General features: G+C 42.7%; 1 protein-coding gene across 1 annotated transcript in view; it reads right to left on the bottom strand.

Moving 5' to 3' along the window:
* LOC110502389 (SH3 and multiple ankyrin repeat domains protein 2) overlaps positions 1 to 21,345 on the bottom strand; it is a 154,226-nt gene that overhangs the window by 123,221 nt on the left and 9,660 nt on the right. The window contains exons 4-7 of the mRNA XM_036959148.2: positions 5,620 to 5,728; positions 4,521 to 4,672; positions 3,785 to 3,952; positions 488 to 604 (exon numbers count right to left, since the gene is read on the bottom strand). Coding sequence (XP_036815043.2) covers positions 488 to 604; positions 3,785 to 3,952; positions 4,521 to 4,672; positions 5,620 to 5,728 — 546 coding nt within the window. The remainder of the gene's footprint in view (positions 1 to 487; positions 605 to 3,784; positions 3,953 to 4,520; positions 4,673 to 5,619; positions 5,729 to 21,345) is intronic.

Genomic DNA, 21,345 nt, shown 5'->3' with positions numbered 1-21,345 from the left:
TCCGTTGCGTTATGCTAATTAGTGTCAGGCGATGATTACGCTTCCGGACCCGGGATGGGGAGTCACAAGAAGTTTTAAAGCCCCTCTGTACAGTAGGTGGTACAATATAAAGCCCCTCTGTACAATAGATGGTGTAATTTAAAGCCCCTCTGTACAGTAGATGGTACAATATAAAGCCCCTCTGTACAGTAGATGGTACAATATAAAGCCCCTCTGTACAGTAGATGGACTGATGATTATTTTACATACACCAGATATGTGCAGTGAAATTAGTTGTTTTACAGGGTCAGGCATAGCAGTATGGCGCCCCTGGAGCAAATTAGAGTTCAGTGCCTTGCACAAGGGCACATCGACAGATTTTTCACCTTGGGTAGTCGAACCAACAACCTTTCGGGTTACTGGCCCAAACGCTCTTAACCACTAGGCTACGTGCCGCCCTAGTGGTTTGTGCTCTGGTGCTCTGATGATTTGAACTCTGGTCTCTTACCTCTTTGTATAGAGCACAGATGTGTAGAGCCGTGTTTCCAGAGGCGTTCATGACACCCATATCTGCTCCATAGAACAACAGCTGCTCCAGGTGGTGGACATGTCCATATCTACACGCCTGACACACAAACACAGAGACCATGTCAAATAATGTCCATATCTACACGCCTGACACACAAACACAGAAGACATCACAAAGACCAGGTCAAAACAAAAGAAAATGAAACAATCCATACAGTAACTTACATAAGGCAAACCCGGGACTATCATAGAAAATATGACCAACCAAACATTTAGAAAGTCATTGATTGGCAAGAGAAGTCTATTCTGGTTTGTGTTCACGTGGATGATATATAGACCAGGTATTCTCAAACTGGGGTACGCATTCCCCCAGGGGTAAGTGCAATGCCGTCGGGGGTACGCCAAATCAAAATGGGATTAAAATTCAAATTAAATTATAATAATAATAATTTCTTTACGTTTTCAAACAGTACATTTATATTTTCCAACGGGGCTATACATTTGGGTGAGGTTTTTTTCTTGCCCAAGTAGCCTCGTTTCACTGCCAAAAACAAAATTAAACCATCTAGTGTTCAGCGAAATTAACAACACAATGTCAAATACAGGTAGCCTTGTCAAATAATTAACATCCAGTCATATTAACAGTTACACTCTCGCGGGAAACCTTTGCGCAGTATTGCGCAGCCATTTAGAAACGAAACATGACAATTTGAAAAATAAGCTACAGGAGTTTTTGAGCAAGAATAAAGACTACTTTCGAGTAGTAAGACATGTATAAAAGCAAAGGATACCATTAATAAGAAGGGGTTAGAAGCATCTTATATGGTGAGCTACCGATTGGCTTGGACAGGCAAGCCCCATACTATTGTGGAGGACTTTCTGCGCAGATATGTCTGGGACTATTCTGGGGGAAAAGGCCAACAAAAACATTACAGACAATGTCTCCATCAAACAACACGGTTTCACGACACATCAGTTTTTATTTAACCTTTATTTATCTAGGCAAGTCAGCTAAGAACAAATTCTTATTTTCAATGACGGCCTAGGAACAGTGGGTTAACTGCCTTGTTCAGGGGCAGACCGACAGATTTTCACCTTGTCAGCTCAGAGATTCAATCTTGCAACCTTCCCGTTACTAGTCCAACGCTCTAACCACTAGGCTACCTGCCGCCCAGTGACACAGTAGGAGATGTTTTGAAACAATTACTGCTTCGCATACAAGCCAGTGAATTCTATGCATTACAGCTGGATGAGTCATGTCTGTTACGTAAATGGGGGGTCAATTAAGGAAGACATCCTCTTCTGCAAAACCACTGGAAACCAGGACAACATGAGAGGATACTTTTAAAGTACTGGACAGCTGTGTGACATCAAATGGACTTGGTGGTCAAGATGTGTTGGTATCTGAACTGATGGCGCAAAAGCCATGACAGGGAGACATAGTAGAGTGGTAACGCTCGCGCAAGCAGTTGCTCCTGACACCAATTGGGTACACTGCAGCATCCACCGAGAGGCTCTTGCTGCCAAGGGAATGCCTGACAGCCAGAAAGACGTTTTGGACACTACAGTGAAAATTGTTAATTTTGTTAAAGCAAGGCCTCTGAACTCTTATGTATTTTCTGCATTATGCAATGATATGGGCAGCGACCTTGTAACGCTTTTACAACATACAGAAGTGCGCCGGTTATCAAGTGGCAAAGTATTGACGTATTTAAAAAAATTGAGGGACGAGCTTAAAGGTTTATTTACTGACCATAATTTTCACTAGTCTGACCGCTTGCATGATGACGAGTTTCTCACACTGGCCTATCTGGGTGATGTTTTTTCTCGCCTGAATTATCTGAATCTAGGATTACAGGGACTCTACGCAACTATATTCAAAGTGCAGGACAAAATTGAGGCTAGGATTAAGAAATTGGAGCTCTTTTTTTCACACAGGTCTTTCCATCATTGTATGATTTTTGTGTGTGCCATTGAACTCAAGCTTACGGACAATGTCAAATAATATAGCGTAGCACCTGAGTGAGCTGAGTGTGCAATTGAATTTAATCAGAAGTCACTGCCAGATTTCTGGATAGGGCTTCGCTCAGAGTTTCTTGCCTTGGCAAATTGTGCTGTTAAGACACTGATGCCCTTTGCAACCACGTACCTATGTGAGAGTGGATTCTCGGCTCTCATTAACATGAAAACTAAATACAGGCACAGACTGTGTGTGGAAAATGATTTAAGACTGAGACTCTTTCCAATACAACCCAACACCACAGAGGTATCTGCATCCTTTCAAGCACACCCTTCTCATTAACCTGTGGTGAGTTATTCACATTTTTTATGAACAAATTAGGTTTTATATTGTAAAATTATTGAGTATTATTATTATTTGTGCCCTGGTCCTGTGACAAAAACTCCCACTCATTCCTATGTTTAAAAAATGTATGTGTGTGGCAGGCTTACAATGATGGCAAAAAACAACATTTGAGAGTGCGCTGACCCTGGTGCTAGAGGGGGTACGCAGCTGGAGGTTGAATGTTTGAAGGGGTACGGGAATATACAAAGTTTGGGAACTACTGAATAGACTACACACTCAGGAGCCATACACATATTCCATGCAGTGTCTTGATCTGCACACTAGATGTCAGTCAGAGTACCATCTGAGCTGAGCTTTAAAATATACTGCATCTTACTGTTGTTATGTCCCCGATGACCTAGGAAAGCTTGTTTCTCCAAGGTCTATCAAAAGGCTAACATCTATAATCAACTAGAAGATATCTTATTCAAGAGAGTCCATATAGCGATGGCTTGAGTTAAATGGGTTTTTTTTAAAGTGTGATGGCTACTTCAACGTGGGTCTCCTCTAAATCACTGAGAAGACCACATTGGTGGCAGATGAACTGATCCTCTTCGCTTTAATTAAGCAATAAGGCACGAGGAAGTGTGGTATATGGCCAATATACCACGGCTAAGGACTGTTCTTATGCACGAAGCATCGCGGAGTGCCTGGATACTGCCCTTAACCGTGGTATATTGGCCAAATACCACAAACCCCCGAGGTGCCTTATTGCTATTATAAACTGGTTATCAACATAATTAGAGGAGTAAAAATAAATGTTTTGTCATACCCGTGGTACACGGTCTGATATACCACGGCTGTCAGCCAATCAGCATTCAGGGCTCAAACCACCCAGTTTATAATACCATTTAAAACACTGAGCCTTTGGAAAAGCCCTATATACATCCAATCAGTCAATAGTATTATAATTATTAGACACAACAGCGAAACCTGGTGTATCTCGTGCCAGCCATTCTCGTCGTGGCAGGAGACTGTGGCGCGGGCCCTCAGCAGGAGCTCACAGCAACCTGAGTCTCCTCCCACCAGGACTGTGTGGTACAGTGGCGTCAGACTTTGACTGTCCTTGTAGTCTGGGGAGGCGCCTAGTTCCAGTAGAGCCTGAGGAGAGACAGCGAGGGTAAGGGTGAGCCCTTTAGGTGTGAAATTAAGTTGCCGCTAGAAGCTGACCTTAGGTAAGTTTAGCATTTCCCCCACTGATGGATAAGGTTAGGATTGAGGAAGAGGAAGCTGATCCTTCATATTTACGTAGTGGGAAACTTCACCCGGAGAAACACTTTACTTAAAGCCTGCAGGTTTAATGGTTTACAACTTATTATAAACATGTATGAACCTATATATTGCTTTACAATATGTTATGTCTGTCTATGTAGGGCGTTTTCAACTATCACACCTGAATGTGGGGTGTTATGGGATAGATTGTTCATAACATCTAAGAGTATCAGTTGATCCCAATACTTTCTCTATCTCATCCCTTGGCCCTAACACTTCCATGTGTGCAGACCTGAAGGGTGCAGATGAAGCGGTATTGGTGGAGCTTCCACTATATTGCTTCCACCTTACAGATCTGCACACATCAAAGGGTAAGCCCGAAGGGAAGGAGTGGAGAGTGAATTGGGGCCAACTTATTATATAAGCTGTAAAAAAAATAATAGAGGTGCTGGATAACCTTCAGTGTGACCTGATTCTTTGCCCTGACTGCTTTGTGGAGAGCGGTCATCCCATCTTGTGATCTGAAGTCAAGATGTGCTCCACCGTGTTTCAGTACAACGACGACCTGAGCCACATTGTCCAGGTGGGCAGCGAAGGTCAGTGGAGTTTCTACAATACAAACACACAACATGCTGTTTATTGTTATAGAGCTTTTTTTCAACAGAAACGTGCGTTTATTGTATTAACATCATCAACTATGGGTACGTTTCCTGGACATAGTTTAATCCTTGTCCTGGACTACACTGTTAAGGCTTTCTTCCGGTGAAGGAGAGGCGGACCAAAATGCAGCGTGGTTATTTGGATACATGTTTAATAAAAGATAAACACAAACAATACAAAACAATAAACGTAAAAACCTAACCAGCCTATTCTGGTGCAAACTAACAGAGAGACAGGAACAACCACCCACGAAACACTCAAAAAAAATATGGCCGCCTAAATATGGTTCCCAATCAGAGACAACGATAAACACCTGCCTCTGATTGAGAACCACTCCAGGCAACCATAGACTTTACTAGACTACTATACTGTACCACAATCCCATAACCTACAAAAACCCCAAGACAAAACACACCACATAAATAACCCATGTCACACCCTGGCCTGACCAAATTAAAAAAGAAAACACAAAATACTAAGACCAGGGCGTGACATACACAGCATGTTCAATGAAGAATGGCAATCTAAATATCTTTTTAGTCCCAGACTAGGCTTTGTCCGTGAAACTCGCCCTATATATGCCCAACAGAATGAGGTGCACAAAAACATAAGAAATTGTACTGTAGCCATAAACTTTCATCTGAGGAGAGCTGATACTCTGATTTCTCTACTCAGTAAACTAAGACATCCATAATTGATCTGACATTGTTTACTCCTTAGCAGCAGATGCTGTATAAAACAAAACACATCACATTGAATCATAGTGTGTGTGTGTGTGCTTGTGCGTGTGCGTGTGCGCATGTGTGTGTGTGTGTGTGTGTGTGTGTGTGTGTGTGTGTGTGTGTGTGTGTGTGTGTGTGTGTGTGTGTGTGTGTGTGTGTGTGTGTGTAGCGTACCACCAGTGTCTGGGTCGTGGTAGTTGGGATCAAGGCCTTTCTCCAGCATTTTTGCTAGTTTATCCAGCTGGTGATGCTGAATGTGATCCATTAATTTCCTGTAGTTGGCCTAGGGGTAGGAGGGAGCATGTAGAGAGAGGGATGGAGAGAGAGACAGACAGGTGAACATCAGAGTCATATTCACTGGTGTACAATGTAGCAAAACAAGAAAAACTAAAATGAGCATTTCTTATTGGACAAGTTCAGATAGTCCCTGCCTGTTTCAGTCCATTTTCTTTTGTGACTAATAAACATTACCCAGTGGACTGAGAATCAGATGAGAGAAAGAGAGAGGGAGAGAGAGAGAGAGAGAGAGAAAATGAGAATGAGAAAGAGAAAGAGAGAATGAAAGAGAGAGAGAGGAAAAAACTGAAAAACATATACTGTATGTGATCAATTACAAATCTTAGAGTCAGCTATAAAAGACTACCAGAACCCACTGGATTCTCCAATTACATCGAATGAACTACAGGACAAAATACAAACTCGCCAACACAAAAAGGTCTGTGGTGTTGATGTATCCTAAATGAAATGCTAAAATATACAGAACACAAATTCCAATTGGCTATACTTACACTCTTTAACATCATCCTCAGCTCTGGCATCTTCCCAAATATTTGGAACCAAGGACTGCTCACCCCAGTCCACAAAAGTGGATAAAAATTTGACCCAAATAACTATTGTGGGATATGCATCAACAGCAACCTTGGGAAAATCAGAAGACTCGTACATTTTCTCAGTGAAAACAATGTACTGAGCAAATGTCAATTGTCTTTTTGACAAATTACCGTACAACAGACCACATATTCACCCTGCACATCCTAATTGACAAACAAACAAACCAAAACGAGGGCAAAGACTTCTCATTATTTGCTGATTTCAAAAAAGCTTTTGACTCAATTTGGCATGAGGGTCAGCAATACAAATTGATGGAAAGCAGCGTTGGGGGAAAAACTTAAGACAATATAAAATCCATGTACACAAACAACAAGTGAGTGGTTAAAATTGGCAAAAAACACACATTTCTTTCCACAGGTCCGTGGGGTGAGACAGGGATTCAGCTTAAGCTCCACCCTCTTCAATATATATATCAACAAATTGGCAAGGGCACTAGAACAGTCTGCAGCACCCGGCCTAACCGTACTAGAATCTGAAGTCAAATGTCTACTGTTTGCTGATGACCTTATGCTTCTGTCCCCCCAACCAAGGACTGCCTACAGCAGCACCTAGATCTTCTGCACAGATTCTGTCAGACCTGGTCCCTGACAGTAAATCAGTAAGACCAAAATAATGATGTTCCAAACAATGGGACCATTAATACAAATTCCACCTAGACACTGTTGCGCTAGAGCACACAAAAAACTATACCTACCTTGGCCTAAACATCATCTACAAGACCCTGCTAGGTAAAGTCCCCTCTTATCTCAGCTCACTGGTCACCATAGCAGCTCCCACCTGTAGCACGCGCTCCAGCAGGTATATCTCTCTGGTCACCCCCAAAACCAATTATTTCTTTGGCCGCCTCTCCTTCCAGTTTTCTGCTGCCAATGACTGGAACAAACTACAAACATCTCTGAAACTGGAAACACTTATCTCCCTCACTAGCTTTAAGCACCAGCTGTCAGAGCAGCTCACAGAATACTGCACCTGTAGATAGTCCATCTATAATTTAGCCCAAACAACTACCTCTCCCCCTATTGTATTTAATTAATTTGCTCCTTTGCACCCCCATTATTTCTATCTCTACCTTGCACATTCTTCCACTGCAAATCTACCATTCCAGTGTTTTACTTGCTATATTGTATTTACTTTGCCACCATTGCCTTTTTTTTTACTTTACCTCCCTTATTTCAGCTCTATTGCTCACATTGTATATAGACTTATTTTTCTACTGTTTTATTGACTGTATGTTTGTTTTACTCCATGTGTAACTCTGTGTTGTTGTACGTGTCAAACTGCTTTGCTTTATCTTGGCCAGGTCGCAACTGTAAATGAGAACTTGTTCTCAACTTGCCTACCTGGTTAAATAAAGGTGAAATAAAAATGTTAAAACATAAAAAAACATCAGCACCACAGGTAACTTCCACAAAGCTGTGATGATCTTAGAGACAAGGCAAGAAGGGCATTCTATGCCATAAAAATAACATAACTTTTGACATCCCAATTAGGATCTGGCAAAAAAAAAAATTAAATCAGTTATAGAACCCATTGCCCTCTATGGTTGTGAGGTCTAGTGTCCACTCACCAACCAAGAATTCACAAAATGGGACAAACATCAAATTGAGAGTGCATGCAGAATTCTATAAAAACAGCCTCTGTGTACAAGGTAAAACACCCAAAAAACACATGCAGATCAGAATAAGGATGATTCCCAATAATTATAAAAATCCAGAAAATAGCAATTCAATTCTACAACCACCTAAAAAGAAGCGATTTTCAAACATTCTAACCTTCTCTCCTTAGCTCAGGCCTCGCCTCACCCATCTTGAAGCATACCCACCTGCTTCAAGATGTCCAACATCATCCTTGTACCCAGGAAAGGCAAAGTAACTGAACTCACTTCCGTCATAATGAAGTGCTTCCAGAGGCTAGTCAAAGACCATGTCCACTCCTCCCTCCCTCCCGACACCCTTGACCGTCTACAATTCGCCTACCGCCCTGACAGATCCACGGACGACGCAATCGCCATTGCACTGCACACTGCTCTTACCCACCTGGACAAAAGGAATGCGTATGTGAGGATTCTGTTCATCGACAACAGCTCAGCCTTCAATACCATAGTTTCCTATCAGCTCACTACAAATCTCCCTGCCCTGGGTCTGAACACCTCCCTATGCAACCTGGTCCTGGACTTCCTGACGGGCCGCCCCTTAGGTGGTGAAGTTAGGCAACATTACCTCCTCGACATTGATCCTCAACACGGGGACCCCACAAGGATGCATCCTCAGTCCCCTCCTGTATTCCCTGAGTTGAGGATCAGTTCCAACTCCATCATCAGTTCGCTGATGACACAACAGTAGCAGGCCTGATTGCCAACAATGACGAGACAGCCTACAGGGAGGAGGTAGGCACTCTGACGGTGTGGTACCAGGTAAACAACCTCTCTCACAATGTTAGCAAATCAAAGGAGCTGATTGTGGGCTTCAGAAGGAACCAGGCTGGACACATCCCCATCCTCGTCAATGGGGCTGCAGTTGAGACGGCCAATAATTTCAAATTCCTCGGCGTACATGTCTCAGAGAAGCTGAAATGGTCTAGCCACAAGGACACCGTAGTGAAGAAGGCACGACAGCGACTCTTCAACCTCAGGATGCTGAAGAAATATGGCCTGTCCTAGAGGGCCCCTCACAGTGTTCTAAAGGAGCACCATCGAGAGCATACTGTCAGGCTGTATCACGCCATGGACCGCAAGGCTCTTCAGAGGGGGACACGTGCAGCCAAACGCACCATTGGGTGCACCAATCCTACAATACAGGACACCTACAACAACATGTATTTATTCATCACTGCTACAGTTAATATTATACAGTGCTATTTCTATTGTTGTTTTATATTACCATTTTCATTATTTTATTTCACTTGGTCCTGCATGTTGGAGCTCAGAGCCTAAGAGTTTCACTGTACCCTGCAATCACACCTGAAACCCTGTTCATATGACTATTAAACAATCTGAATCTGACTAAGCCCTCAACTACAGAGAGGTGAACCTGGAGAAAATTATCCTCAGCCAGCTGGTACAGTGACTCTGTTCACAAACACAAACAGACAACACAGAGACCCAAGACAGCAACACAATTAGACCCAACCAAATCATGAGAAAACAAAAACATAATTACTTGAACCATTGTAAAGAATCAACAATAAAAAACTGAGCAAACTGGAATGTTATTTGGCCCTAAGCAGAGAGTACACAGAGGCAGAATACCAGACCACTGTGATTGACCCAAAATTAAGGAAAGCTTTGACTATGTACAGACTCAGTGTGCATGGCCTTGATATTGATAGAGGACGCCATTGGAAGACCTGGCTCTCAAGAGAAGACAAGCTATGAGAGAGAGAGTGGGAGAGAGAGAGACCTCCTGCCAAATGTATGTGTTACATGTGATGACGCTGGAGAGACGAAGCAGGTACGGGGAGTCACACATTTAATAAGGAACGGACATGGAACGAGACAGGAACAGCGTCAGCATACAAGAAAACAAAGACAAAAAAACAATCAATGCATCAGCAGGGAACAGAGCAGGGAAACTGACAAATACAGGGACGGTAATAAACAGATGATAAGTGAGTCCAGGTGAGTCCAATATTGCTGAAGCGTGTGACAAGGGAAGGCAGGTGTGCGTAAATGATGGCAGGAATGCGTGATGCAGGGCAACCTGGCGCCCTCAAGCGCCGGGGGAGGGAAGAGCGGGAGCAGACGTGACAGCATGATCATATCAGAGACACATCTTTTCCTCAGATTACACAGATCCACAAAGAATTTGAAAACAACCCCGATTTTGATAAATTCACATATCTACTGGGTGAAATACCAGTGTGCCACAAGAAAAGGGCAACCAGTGAAGAAGGAAAACCATTGTAAATACAACCCATATTTATGTTTATTTATTTTCCCTTTTGTTCTTTAACCATTTGCACATCGTTACAACACTTTATAGATATAATATGACATTTGTAATGTCTTTATTCATATGGAACTTCTGTGAGTGTAATGTTTGCTGTCCATGTATATTGTGTATTTCACTTTTGTATAATATCTACTTCACTTGCTTTGGCAATGTTAACACATTTTTCCCATGCCAATTGAATTGAATTGAATTGAGAATGAAAACAGAGAGAGGGAGGGAGGGATGTGTAAGTGACAGATGACTGCTGAGGCAAATGGTACTGAAGCATCTGCTCTCGGACCAACAGGCTCCGAGACAGCTTCTGCTCCCAAGCCATAAGTCTGCTAAATAGCCAAACAGTCTATTAATGGTACCCAAACTATTTGCACTGACTCTATCTTGCACTGACCTTATACACACTCACTAGACTAACTATCTAAACCATATACACACTCACTCACACACAGTACATTGACACTCCCACACAAACCCCACACATATTCCCATACATGTATACTGCATACGCACACAAACACACATAACACATGCAGATCGACACAACACAACCAAAAATACATACACATTTACACACGCACACATTTACACTCATCATATGCTGCTGCAACATGGTCTTTATTTTACAACTATTGTTATCAACCCTGATGCCTAATCACTTTACCATGCCTTCATGTACATACAGCGCCTTGAAAAAGGGGATCTACAAACAGGTCAGGGACAAAGTTGTGGATAAGTACAGATCAGGGTTGGGTTATAAAAAAATATAATCCCTTTCGTTAAACATCCCACGGAGTACCATTAAATCCTAAATTAAAAAATGGAAAGAATATGACACCACAACAAACCTGCCAAGAGAGGGTCACCCACCAAAACTCACAGACCAGTCAAGGAGGGCATTAATCAGAGAGGTAACAAAGAGACCAAAGATAACCCTGAAGGAACTGCAAAGCTCCACAGAGGAGATTGGAGTATGTGTCCATAAGATCATTTTAAGAGCTAGGCTTTAATGAAGTGTGGCCAGAAAAAAAGTCATTGTTTAGAGAAAATAATAAGCAAACACGGTTGGTATTCGCCAAAAGGCATTTGGGAGACTCCCCAAACATATGGAAGAAGGTACTCTGGTCAGATGAGACTAAAATTGAGCTTTTTGGCCATCAAGGAAAATGCTATGTCTGGCGCAAACCCAGCACCTCTCATCACCCTGAGAACCTCATCCCACAGTGAAGCATGGTGGTGGCAGCGTTATGCTGTGGGGTTGTTTATCATCGGCAGGGATTGGGAAACTGGTCAGAATTGAAGGAATAATGGTGCTAAATACAGGGAAATTCTTGAGGGAAACCTGTTTGTCTTCCAGAAATTTGAGACTGGGACGGAGGTCCACCTTCCAGTAGGACAATGACCCTAAGCATACTGCTAAAGCAACACTTGAGTGGTTTAAGGGGAAACATTTAAATGTCTTGGAATGGCCTAGTCAAAGCCCAGACCTCAATCCAATTGAGAATTTGTGGTATGACTTAAAGATTGCTGTACACCAGCGGAACCCATCCGACTTGAAGGAGCTGGAGCAGTTTAGCCTTGAAGAATGGGCAAAAATCCCAGTGGCTAGATGTGCCAAGCTTATAGAGACATTTATTTATTTATTTATTTATTTTACCTTTATTTAACCAGGTAGGCAAGTTGAGAACAAGTTCTCATTTACAATTGCGACCTGGCAATTGACATACCCTAAGAGACTTGCAGCTGTAATTGCTGCAAAAGGTGGCTCTACAAAGTGTTGAATTTGAGGGGGTAAATAGTTATGTACGCTCAAGTTTTCTGTTTTTCTGTCCTATTTCTTGTTTGTTTCACAATAAAACATATTTTGCATCATCAAAGTGGTAGGCATGTGGAGTAAATCAAATGATACAAACCCCCCAAAATTACATTTTAATTCCAGGATGTAAGGCAACAAAATAGGAAAAAATCCAAGGTGGGTTAAAACTTTCACAAGCCCCGGTCCCTCAACCCACGTCTCCTCTTCCATATTTAAACATGCTCCTGTAATCACTGTCTTTATTTTGTGGTATGAGGGGTTGGTTTTTGCATGTCTGCGTCCCAAATGATACCCTACTTCATATATAGTGCACTTACCAGTGCCCTAGGGGCGATTTGGAGAGTAGGGTGCCATGTCATCTTGGTGGTAAACAAGGATGTGCTCTTTGTAGTGTGCAGCTGGTAACAACTATTGCTGGGGTATTAACAGCATCCACATATGTTGTTATCTATTATTCTTTCCAGTTCGTAAGCATATCTTATGTGTTACACATAGTTGGCACTGTACGAAACACAACCAGTGACTGCAGGGACAATAACAGCTCATTTGTCATGACGTCATAGCTAGGATTTTTAATTTAAAACAATCCATTTTAATTCCAGGTTGTAAGACAACAAAATAGGAAAAATGCCAAGGGGGTGAATACTTTCGCAAAGCCACTGTATCTACCTCAAATACCTTATTAATATCTATCCTGATGCGTAGTCACTTTACCCTGCCTGCCTTCATTTACATATCTACCTCAAATACCTTATTATTATCTATCCTGATGCTTAGTGACTTTACCCTGCCTTCATGTACATATCTACCTCAAATACCTTATTATTATCTATCCTGATGCCTAGTCACTTTGTACCTTGTACCTCTGCACATTGATCTGTTACTGGTACTCCCTTGTATATAGCTCCACATTGATCTGGTACTGGTACTCCCTGTATATAGCTCCACATTGATCTGGTACTGGTACTCCCTGTATATAGCTCCACATTGATCTGGTACTGGTACTCCCTGTATATAGCTCCACATTGATCTGGTACTGGTACTCCCTGTATATAGCTCCACATTGATCTGGTACTGGTACTCCCTGTATATAGCTCCACATTGATCTGGTACTGGTACTCCCTGTATATAGCTCCACATTGATCTGGTACTGGTACTCCCTGTATATAGAACCACATTGATCTGGTACTGGTACACCCTGTATATAGCACCACATTGATATGGTACTCCCTGTATATAGCTCCACATTGATCTGGTACTCCCTGTATATAGCCCCACATTGATCTGGTACTGGTACTCCCTGTATATAGCTCCACATTGATCTGGTACTGGTACTCCCTGTATATAGCTCCACATTGATCTGGTACTGGTGCTCCCTGTATATAGCTCACATTGATCTGGAACTGGTACTCCCTGTATATAGCTCCACATTGATCTGGTACTGGTACTCCCTGTTTATAGCTCCACATTGATCTGGTACTGGTACTCCCTGTATATAGCTCCACATTGATCTGGTACTCCCTGTATATAGCTCCACATTGATCTGGTACTGGTACTCCCTGTATATAGCTCCACATTGATCTGGTACTGGTACTCCCTGTATATAGCTCCACATTGATCTGGTACTGGTGCTCCCTGTATATAGCTCACATTGATCTGGATCTGGTACTCCCTGTATATAGCTCCACATTGATCTGGTACTGGTACTCCCTGTATATAGCACCACATTGATCTGGTACTTCCTGTATATAGCTCCACATTGATCTGGAACTGGTACTCCCTGTATATAGCTCCACATTGATCTGGTACTGGTACTCCCTGTATATAGCTCCACATTGATCTGGTACTGGTACTCCCTGTATATAGCTCCACATTGATCTGGTACTGGTACTCCCTGTATATAGCTCCACATTGATCTGGTACTCCCTGTATATAGCTCCACATTGATCTGGTACTGGTACTCCCCGTATATAGCTCCACATTGATCTGGTACTCCCTGTATATAGCTCCACATTGATCTGGTACTGGTACTCCCTGTATATAGCTCCACATTGATCTGGTACTGGTACTCCCTGTATATAGCACCACATTGATCTGGTACTCCCTGTATATAGCACCACATTGATCTGGTACTCCCTTTATATAGCACCACATTGATCTGGTACTGGTACTCCCTGTATATAGCTCCACATTGATCTGGTACTGGTACTCCCTGTATATAGCTCCACATTGATCTGGTACTGGTACTCCCTGTATATAGCTCCACATTGATCTGGTACTCCCTGTATATAGCACCACATTGATCTGGTACTGGTACTCCCTGTATATAGCACCACATTGATATGGTACTCCCTGTATATAGCTCCACATTGATCTGGTACTCCCTGTATATAGCCCCACATTGATCTGGTACTGGTACTCCCTGTATATAGCTCCACATTGATCTGGTACTGGTACTCCCTGTATATAGCTCCACATTGATCTGGTACTGGTGCTCCCTGTATATAGCTCACATTGATCTGGAACTGGTACTCCCTGTATATAGCTCCACATTGATCTGGTACTGGTACTCCCTGTTTATAGCTCCACATTGATCTGGTACTGGTACTCCCTGTATATAGCAACACATTGATCTGGTACTCCCTGTATATAGCTCCACATTGATCTGGTACTAGTACTCCCTGTATATAGCACCACATGGATCTGGTACTTCCTGTATATAGCTCCACATTGATCTGGAACTGGTACTCCCTGTATATAGCTCCACATTGATCTGGTACTGGTACTCCCTGTATATAGCTCCACATTGATCTGGTACTGGTACTCCCTGTATATAGCTCCACATTGATCTGGTACTGGTACTCCCTGTATATAGCTCCACATTGATCTGGTACTGGTGCTCCCTGTATATAGCTCACATTGATCTGGAACTGGTACTCCCTGTATATAGCTCCACATTGATCTGGTACTGGTACTCCCTGTTTATAGCTCCACATTGATCTGGTACTGGTACTCCCTGTATATAGCTCCACATTGATCTGGTACTGGTACTCCCTGTATATAGCTCCACATTGATCTGGTACTGGTACTCCCTGTATATAGCTCCACATTGATCTGGTACTCCCTGTATATAGCTCCACATTGATCTGGTACTGGTACTCCCCGTATATAGCTCCACATTGATCTGGTACTCCCTGTATATAGCTCCACATTGATCTGGTACTGGTACTCCCTGTATATAGCTCCACATTGATCTGGTACTGGTACTCCCTGTATATAGCACCACATTGATCTGGTACTCCCTGTATATAGCACCACATTGATCTGGTACTCCCTTTATATAGCACCACATTGATCTGGTACTGGTACTCCCTGTATATAGCTCCACATTGATCTGGTACTGGTACTCCCTGTATATAGCTCCACATTGATCTGGTACTGGTACTCCCTGTATATAGCTCCACATTGATCTGGTACTCCCTGTATATAGCACCACATTGATCTGGTACTGGTACTCCCTGTATATAGCACCACATTGATATGGTACTCCCTGTATATAGCTCCACATTGATCTGGTACTCCCTGTATATAGCCCCACATTGATCTGGTACTGGTACTCCCTGTATATAGCTCCACATTGATCTGGTACTGGTACTCCCTGTATATAGCTCCACATTGATCTGGTACTGGTGCTCCCTGTATATAGCTCACATTGATCTGGAACTGGTACTCCCTGTATATAGCTCCACATTGATCTGGTACTGGTACTCCCTGTTTATAGCTCCACATTGATCTGGTACTGGTACTCCCTGTATATAGCAACACATTGATCTGGTACTCCCTGTATATAGCTCCACATTGATCTGGTACTAGTACTCCCTGTATATAGCACCACATGGATCTGGTACTTCCTGTATATAGCTCCACATTGATCTGGAACTGGTACTCCCTGTATATAGCTCCACATTGATCTGGTACTCCCTGTATATAGCCCCACATTGATCTGGTACTGGTACTCCCTGTATATAGCTCCACATTGATCTGGTACTGGTACTCCCTGTATATAGCTCCACATTGATCTGGTACTGGTGCTCCCTGTATATAGCTCACATTGATCTGGAACTGGTACTCCCTGTATATAGCTCCACATTGATCTGGTACTGGTACTCCCTGTTTATAGCTCCACATTGATCTGGTACTGGTACTCCCTGTATATAGCTCCACATTGATCTGGTACTCCCTGTATATAGCTCCACATTGATCTGGTACTGGTACTCCCTGTATATAGCTCCACATTGATCTGGTACTGGTACTCCCTGTATATAGCTCCACATTGATCTGGTACTGGTGCTCCCTGTATATAGCTCACATTGATCTGGATCTGGTACTCCCTGTATATAGCTCCACATTGATCTGGTACTGGTACTCCCTGTATATAGCACCACATTGATCTGGTACTTCCTGTATATAGCTCCACATTGATCTGGAACTGGTACTCCCTGTATATAGCTCCACATTGATCTGGTACTGGTACTCCCTGTATATAGCTCCACATTGATCTGGTACTGGTACTCCCTGTATATAGCTCCACATTGATCTGGTACTGGTACTCCCTGTATATAGCTCCACATTGATCTGGTACTCCCTGTATATAGCTCCACATTGATCTGGTACTGGTACTCCCCGTATATAGCTCCACATTGATCTGGTACTCCCTGTATATAGCTCCACATTGATCTGGTACTGGTACTCCCTGTATATAGCTCCACATTGATCTGGTACTGGTACTCCCTGTATATAGCACCACATTGATCTGGTACTCCCTGTATATAGCACCACATTGATCTGGTACTCCCTTTATATAGCACCACATTGATCTGGTACTGGTACTCCCTGTATATAGCTCCACATTGATCTGGTACTGGTACTCCCTGTATATAGCTCCACATTGATCTGGTACTGGTACTCCCTGTATATAGCTCCACATTGATCTGGTACTCCCTGTATATAGCACCACATTGATCTGGTACTGGTACTCCCTGTATATAGCACCACATTGATATGGTACTCCCTGTATATAGCTCCACATTGATCTGGTACTCCCTGTATATAGCCCCACATTGATCTGGTACTGGTACTCCCTGTATATAGCTCCACATTGATCTGGTACTGGTACTCCCTGTATATAGCTCCACATTGATCTGGTACTGGTGCTCCCTGTATATAGCTCACATTGATCTGGAACTGGTACTCCCTGTATATAGCTCCACATTGATCTGGTACTGGTACTCCCTGTTTATAGCTCCACATTGATCTGGTACTGGTACTCCCTGTATATAGCAACACATTGATCTGGTACTCCCTGTATATAGCTCCACATTGATCTGGTACTAGTACTCCCTGTATATAGCACCACATGGATCTGGTACTTCCTGTATATAGCTCCACATTGATCTGGAACTGGTACTCCCTGTATATAGCTCCACATTGATCTGGTACTGGTACTCCCTGTATATAGCTCCACATTGATCTGGTACTGGTACTCCCTGTATATAGCTCCACATTGATCTGGTACTGGTACTCCCTGTATATAGCTCCACATTGATCTGGTACTCCCTGTATATAGCTCCACATTGATCTGGTACTGGTACTCCCCGTATATAGCTCCACATTGATCTGGTACTCCCTGTATATAGCTCCACATTGATCTGGTACTGGTACTCCCTGTATATAGCTCCACATTGATCTGGTACTGGTACTCCCTGTATATAGCACCACATTGATCTGGTACTCCCTGTATATAGCACCACATTGATCTGGTACTCCCTTTATATAGCACCACATTGATCTGGTACTGGTACTCCCTGTATATAGCTCCACATTGATCTGGTACTGGTACTCCCAATATATAGCTCCACATTGATCTGGTACTGGTACTCCCTGTATATAGCTCCACCTTTATCTGGTACTGGTACTCCCTGTATATAGCTCCACATTGATCTGGTACTCCCTGTATATAGCTCCACATTGATCTGGTACTGGTACTCCCTGTATATAGCTCCAGATTGATCTGGTACTGGTACTCCCTGTATAAAGCACCACATTGATCTGGTACTCCCTGTATATAGCACCACATTGATCTGGTACTCCCTGTATATAGCTCCACATTGATCTGGTACTCCCTGTATATAGCTCCACATTGATCTGGTACTCCCTGTATATAGCTCCACATTGATCTGGTACTCCCTGTATATAGCTCCACATTGATCTGGTTCTCCCTGTGTATAGCTCCACATTGATCTGGTACTCCCTGTATATAGCTCCACATTGATCTGGTACTCCCTGTATATAGCTCCACATTGATCTGGTACTCCCTGTATATAGCTCCACATTGATCTGGTACTCCCTGTATATAGCTCCACATTGATCTGGTACTGGTATTCCCTGTATATAGCTCCAATTTGATCTGGTACTGGTACTCCCTGTATATAGCTCCACATTGATCTGGTACTCCCTGTATATAGCTCCACATTGATCTGGTACTCCCTGTATATAGCTCCACATTGATCTGGTACTCCCTGTATATAGCTCCACATTGATCTGGTACTGGTACTCCCTGTATATAGCTCTACATTGATCTTGTACTCCCTGTATATAGCTCCACATTGATCTGGTATTCCCTGTATATAGCTCCAAGTTTATCTGGTACTCCCTGTATATAGCTCTACATTGATCTGGTACTCCCTGTATATAGCTCTACACTGATCTGGTACTCCCTGTATATAGCTCCACATTGATCTGGTACTCCCTGTATATAGCTCCACATTGATCTGGTATTCCCTGTATATAGCTCCACATTGATCTGGTACTCCCTGTATATAGCTCAACATTGATCTGGTACTCCCTGTATATAGCTCCACATTGATCTGGTACTCCCTGTATATAGCTCCACATTGATCTGGTACTCCCTGTATATAGCACCACATTGATCTGGTACTCCCTGTATATAGCTCCACATTGATCTGGTACTCCCTGTATATAGCACCACATTGATCTTGTACTCCCTGTATATAGCTCCACATTGATTTGGTACTGGTGCTCCCTGTATATAGCTCCACATTGATCTGGTACTGGTACTCCCTGTATATAGCACAACATTGATCTGGTACTCCCTGTATATAGCACCACATTGATCTGGTACTCCCTGTATATAGCTCCACATTGATGTGGTACTCCCTGTATATAGCTCCACATTGATCTGGTACTCCCTGTATATAGCTCCACATTGATCTGGTACTGGTATTCCCTGTATATAGCTCCAATTTGATCTGGTACTGGTACTCCCTGTATATAGCTCCACATTGATCTGGTACTCCCTGTATATAGCTCCACATTGATCTGGTACTCCCTGTATATAGCTCCACATTGATCTGGTACTCCCTGTATATAGCTCCACATTGATCTGGTACTGGTACTCCCTGTATATAGCTCTACATTGATCTTGTACTCCCTGTATATAGCTCCACATTGATCTGGTATTCCCTGTATATAGCTCCAAGTTTATCTGGTACTCCCTGTATATAGCTCTACATTGATCTGGTACTCCCTGTATATAGCTCTACACTGATCTAGTACTCCCTGTATATAGCTCCACATTGATCTGGTACTCCCTGTATATAGCTCCACATTGATCTGGTATTCCCTGTATATAGCTCCACATTGATCTGGTACTCCCTGTATATAGCTCAACATTGATCTGGTACTCCCTGTATATAGCTCCACATTGATCTGGTACTCCCTGTATATAGCTCCACATTGATCTGGTACTCCCTGTATATAGCACCACATTGATCTGGTACTCCCTGTATATAGCTCCACATTGATCTGGTACTCCCTGTATATAGCACCACATTGATCTTGTACTCCCTGTATATAGCTCCACATTGATTTGGTACTGGTGCTCCCTGTATATAGCTCCACATTGATCTGGTACTGGTACTCCCTGTATATAGCACAACATTGATCTGGTACTCCCTGTATATAGCACCACATTGATCTGGTACTCCCTGTATATAGCTCCACATTGATGTGGTACTCCCTGTATATAGCTCCACATTGATCTGGTACTCCCTGTATATAGCTCCACATTGATTTGGTACTCCCTGTATATAGCTCCACATTGATCTGGTACTCCCTGTATATAGCTCCACATTGATCTGGTACTGGTACTCCCTGTATATAGCACCACATTGATCTGGTACTCCCTGTATATAGCACCACATTGATCTGGTACTCACTGTATATAGCTCCACATTGATCTGGTACTCCCTGTATATAGCTCCACATTGATCTGGTACTCCCTGTATATAGCTCCACATTGATTTGGTACTCCCTGTATATAGCTCCACATTGATCTGGTACTCCCTGTATATAGCTCCACATTGATCTGGTACTCCCTGTATATAGCTCCACATTGATCTGGTACTCCCTGTATATACAGTGCCTTGCGAAAGTATTCGGCCCCCTTGAACTTTGCAACCTTTTGCCACATTTCAGGCTTCAAACATAAAGATATAAAACTGTATTTTTCGTGAAGAATCAACAACAAGTGGGACACAATCATGAAGTGGAACGACATTTAGCTCCACATTGATTTGGTACTCCCTGTATATAGCTCCACATTGATCTGGTACTCCCTGTATATAGCTCCACATTGATCTGGTACTGGTACTCCCTGTATATAGCACCACATTGATCTGGTACTCCCTGTATATAGCACCACATTGATCTGGTACTCCCTGTATATAGCTCCACATTGATCTGGTACTCCCTGTATATAGCTCCACATTGATCTGGTACTCCCTGTATATAGCTCCACATTGATTTGGTACTCCCTGTATATAGCTCCACATTGATCTGGTACTCCCTGTATATAGCTCCACATTGATCTGGTACTCCCTGTATATAGCTCCACATTGATCTGGTACTCCCTGTATATACAGTGCCTTGCGAAAGTATTCGGCCCCCTTGAACTTTGCAACCTTTTGCCACATTTCAGGCTTCAAACATAAAGATATAAAACTGTATTTTTTGTGAAGTATCAACAACAAGTGGGACACAATGAAGTGGAACGACATTTATTGGATATTTCAAACTTTTTTAACAAATCAAAAACTGAAAAATTGGGCGTGCAAAATTATTCAGCCCCCTTAAGTTAATACTTTGTAGCGCCACCTTTTTCTGCGATTA

Source organism: Oncorhynchus mykiss, chromosome 2 (assembly GCF_057628025.1).
Source record: "Oncorhynchus mykiss isolate SJ-2025 chromosome 2, ASM5762802v1, whole genome shotgun sequence".
NCBI lineage: Eukaryota > Metazoa > Chordata > Actinopteri > Salmoniformes > Salmonidae > Oncorhynchus > Oncorhynchus mykiss.
The sequence above is the reverse complement of the archived record's forward strand: the minus strand, read 5'-3'. Positions and strand labels throughout refer to the sequence as shown.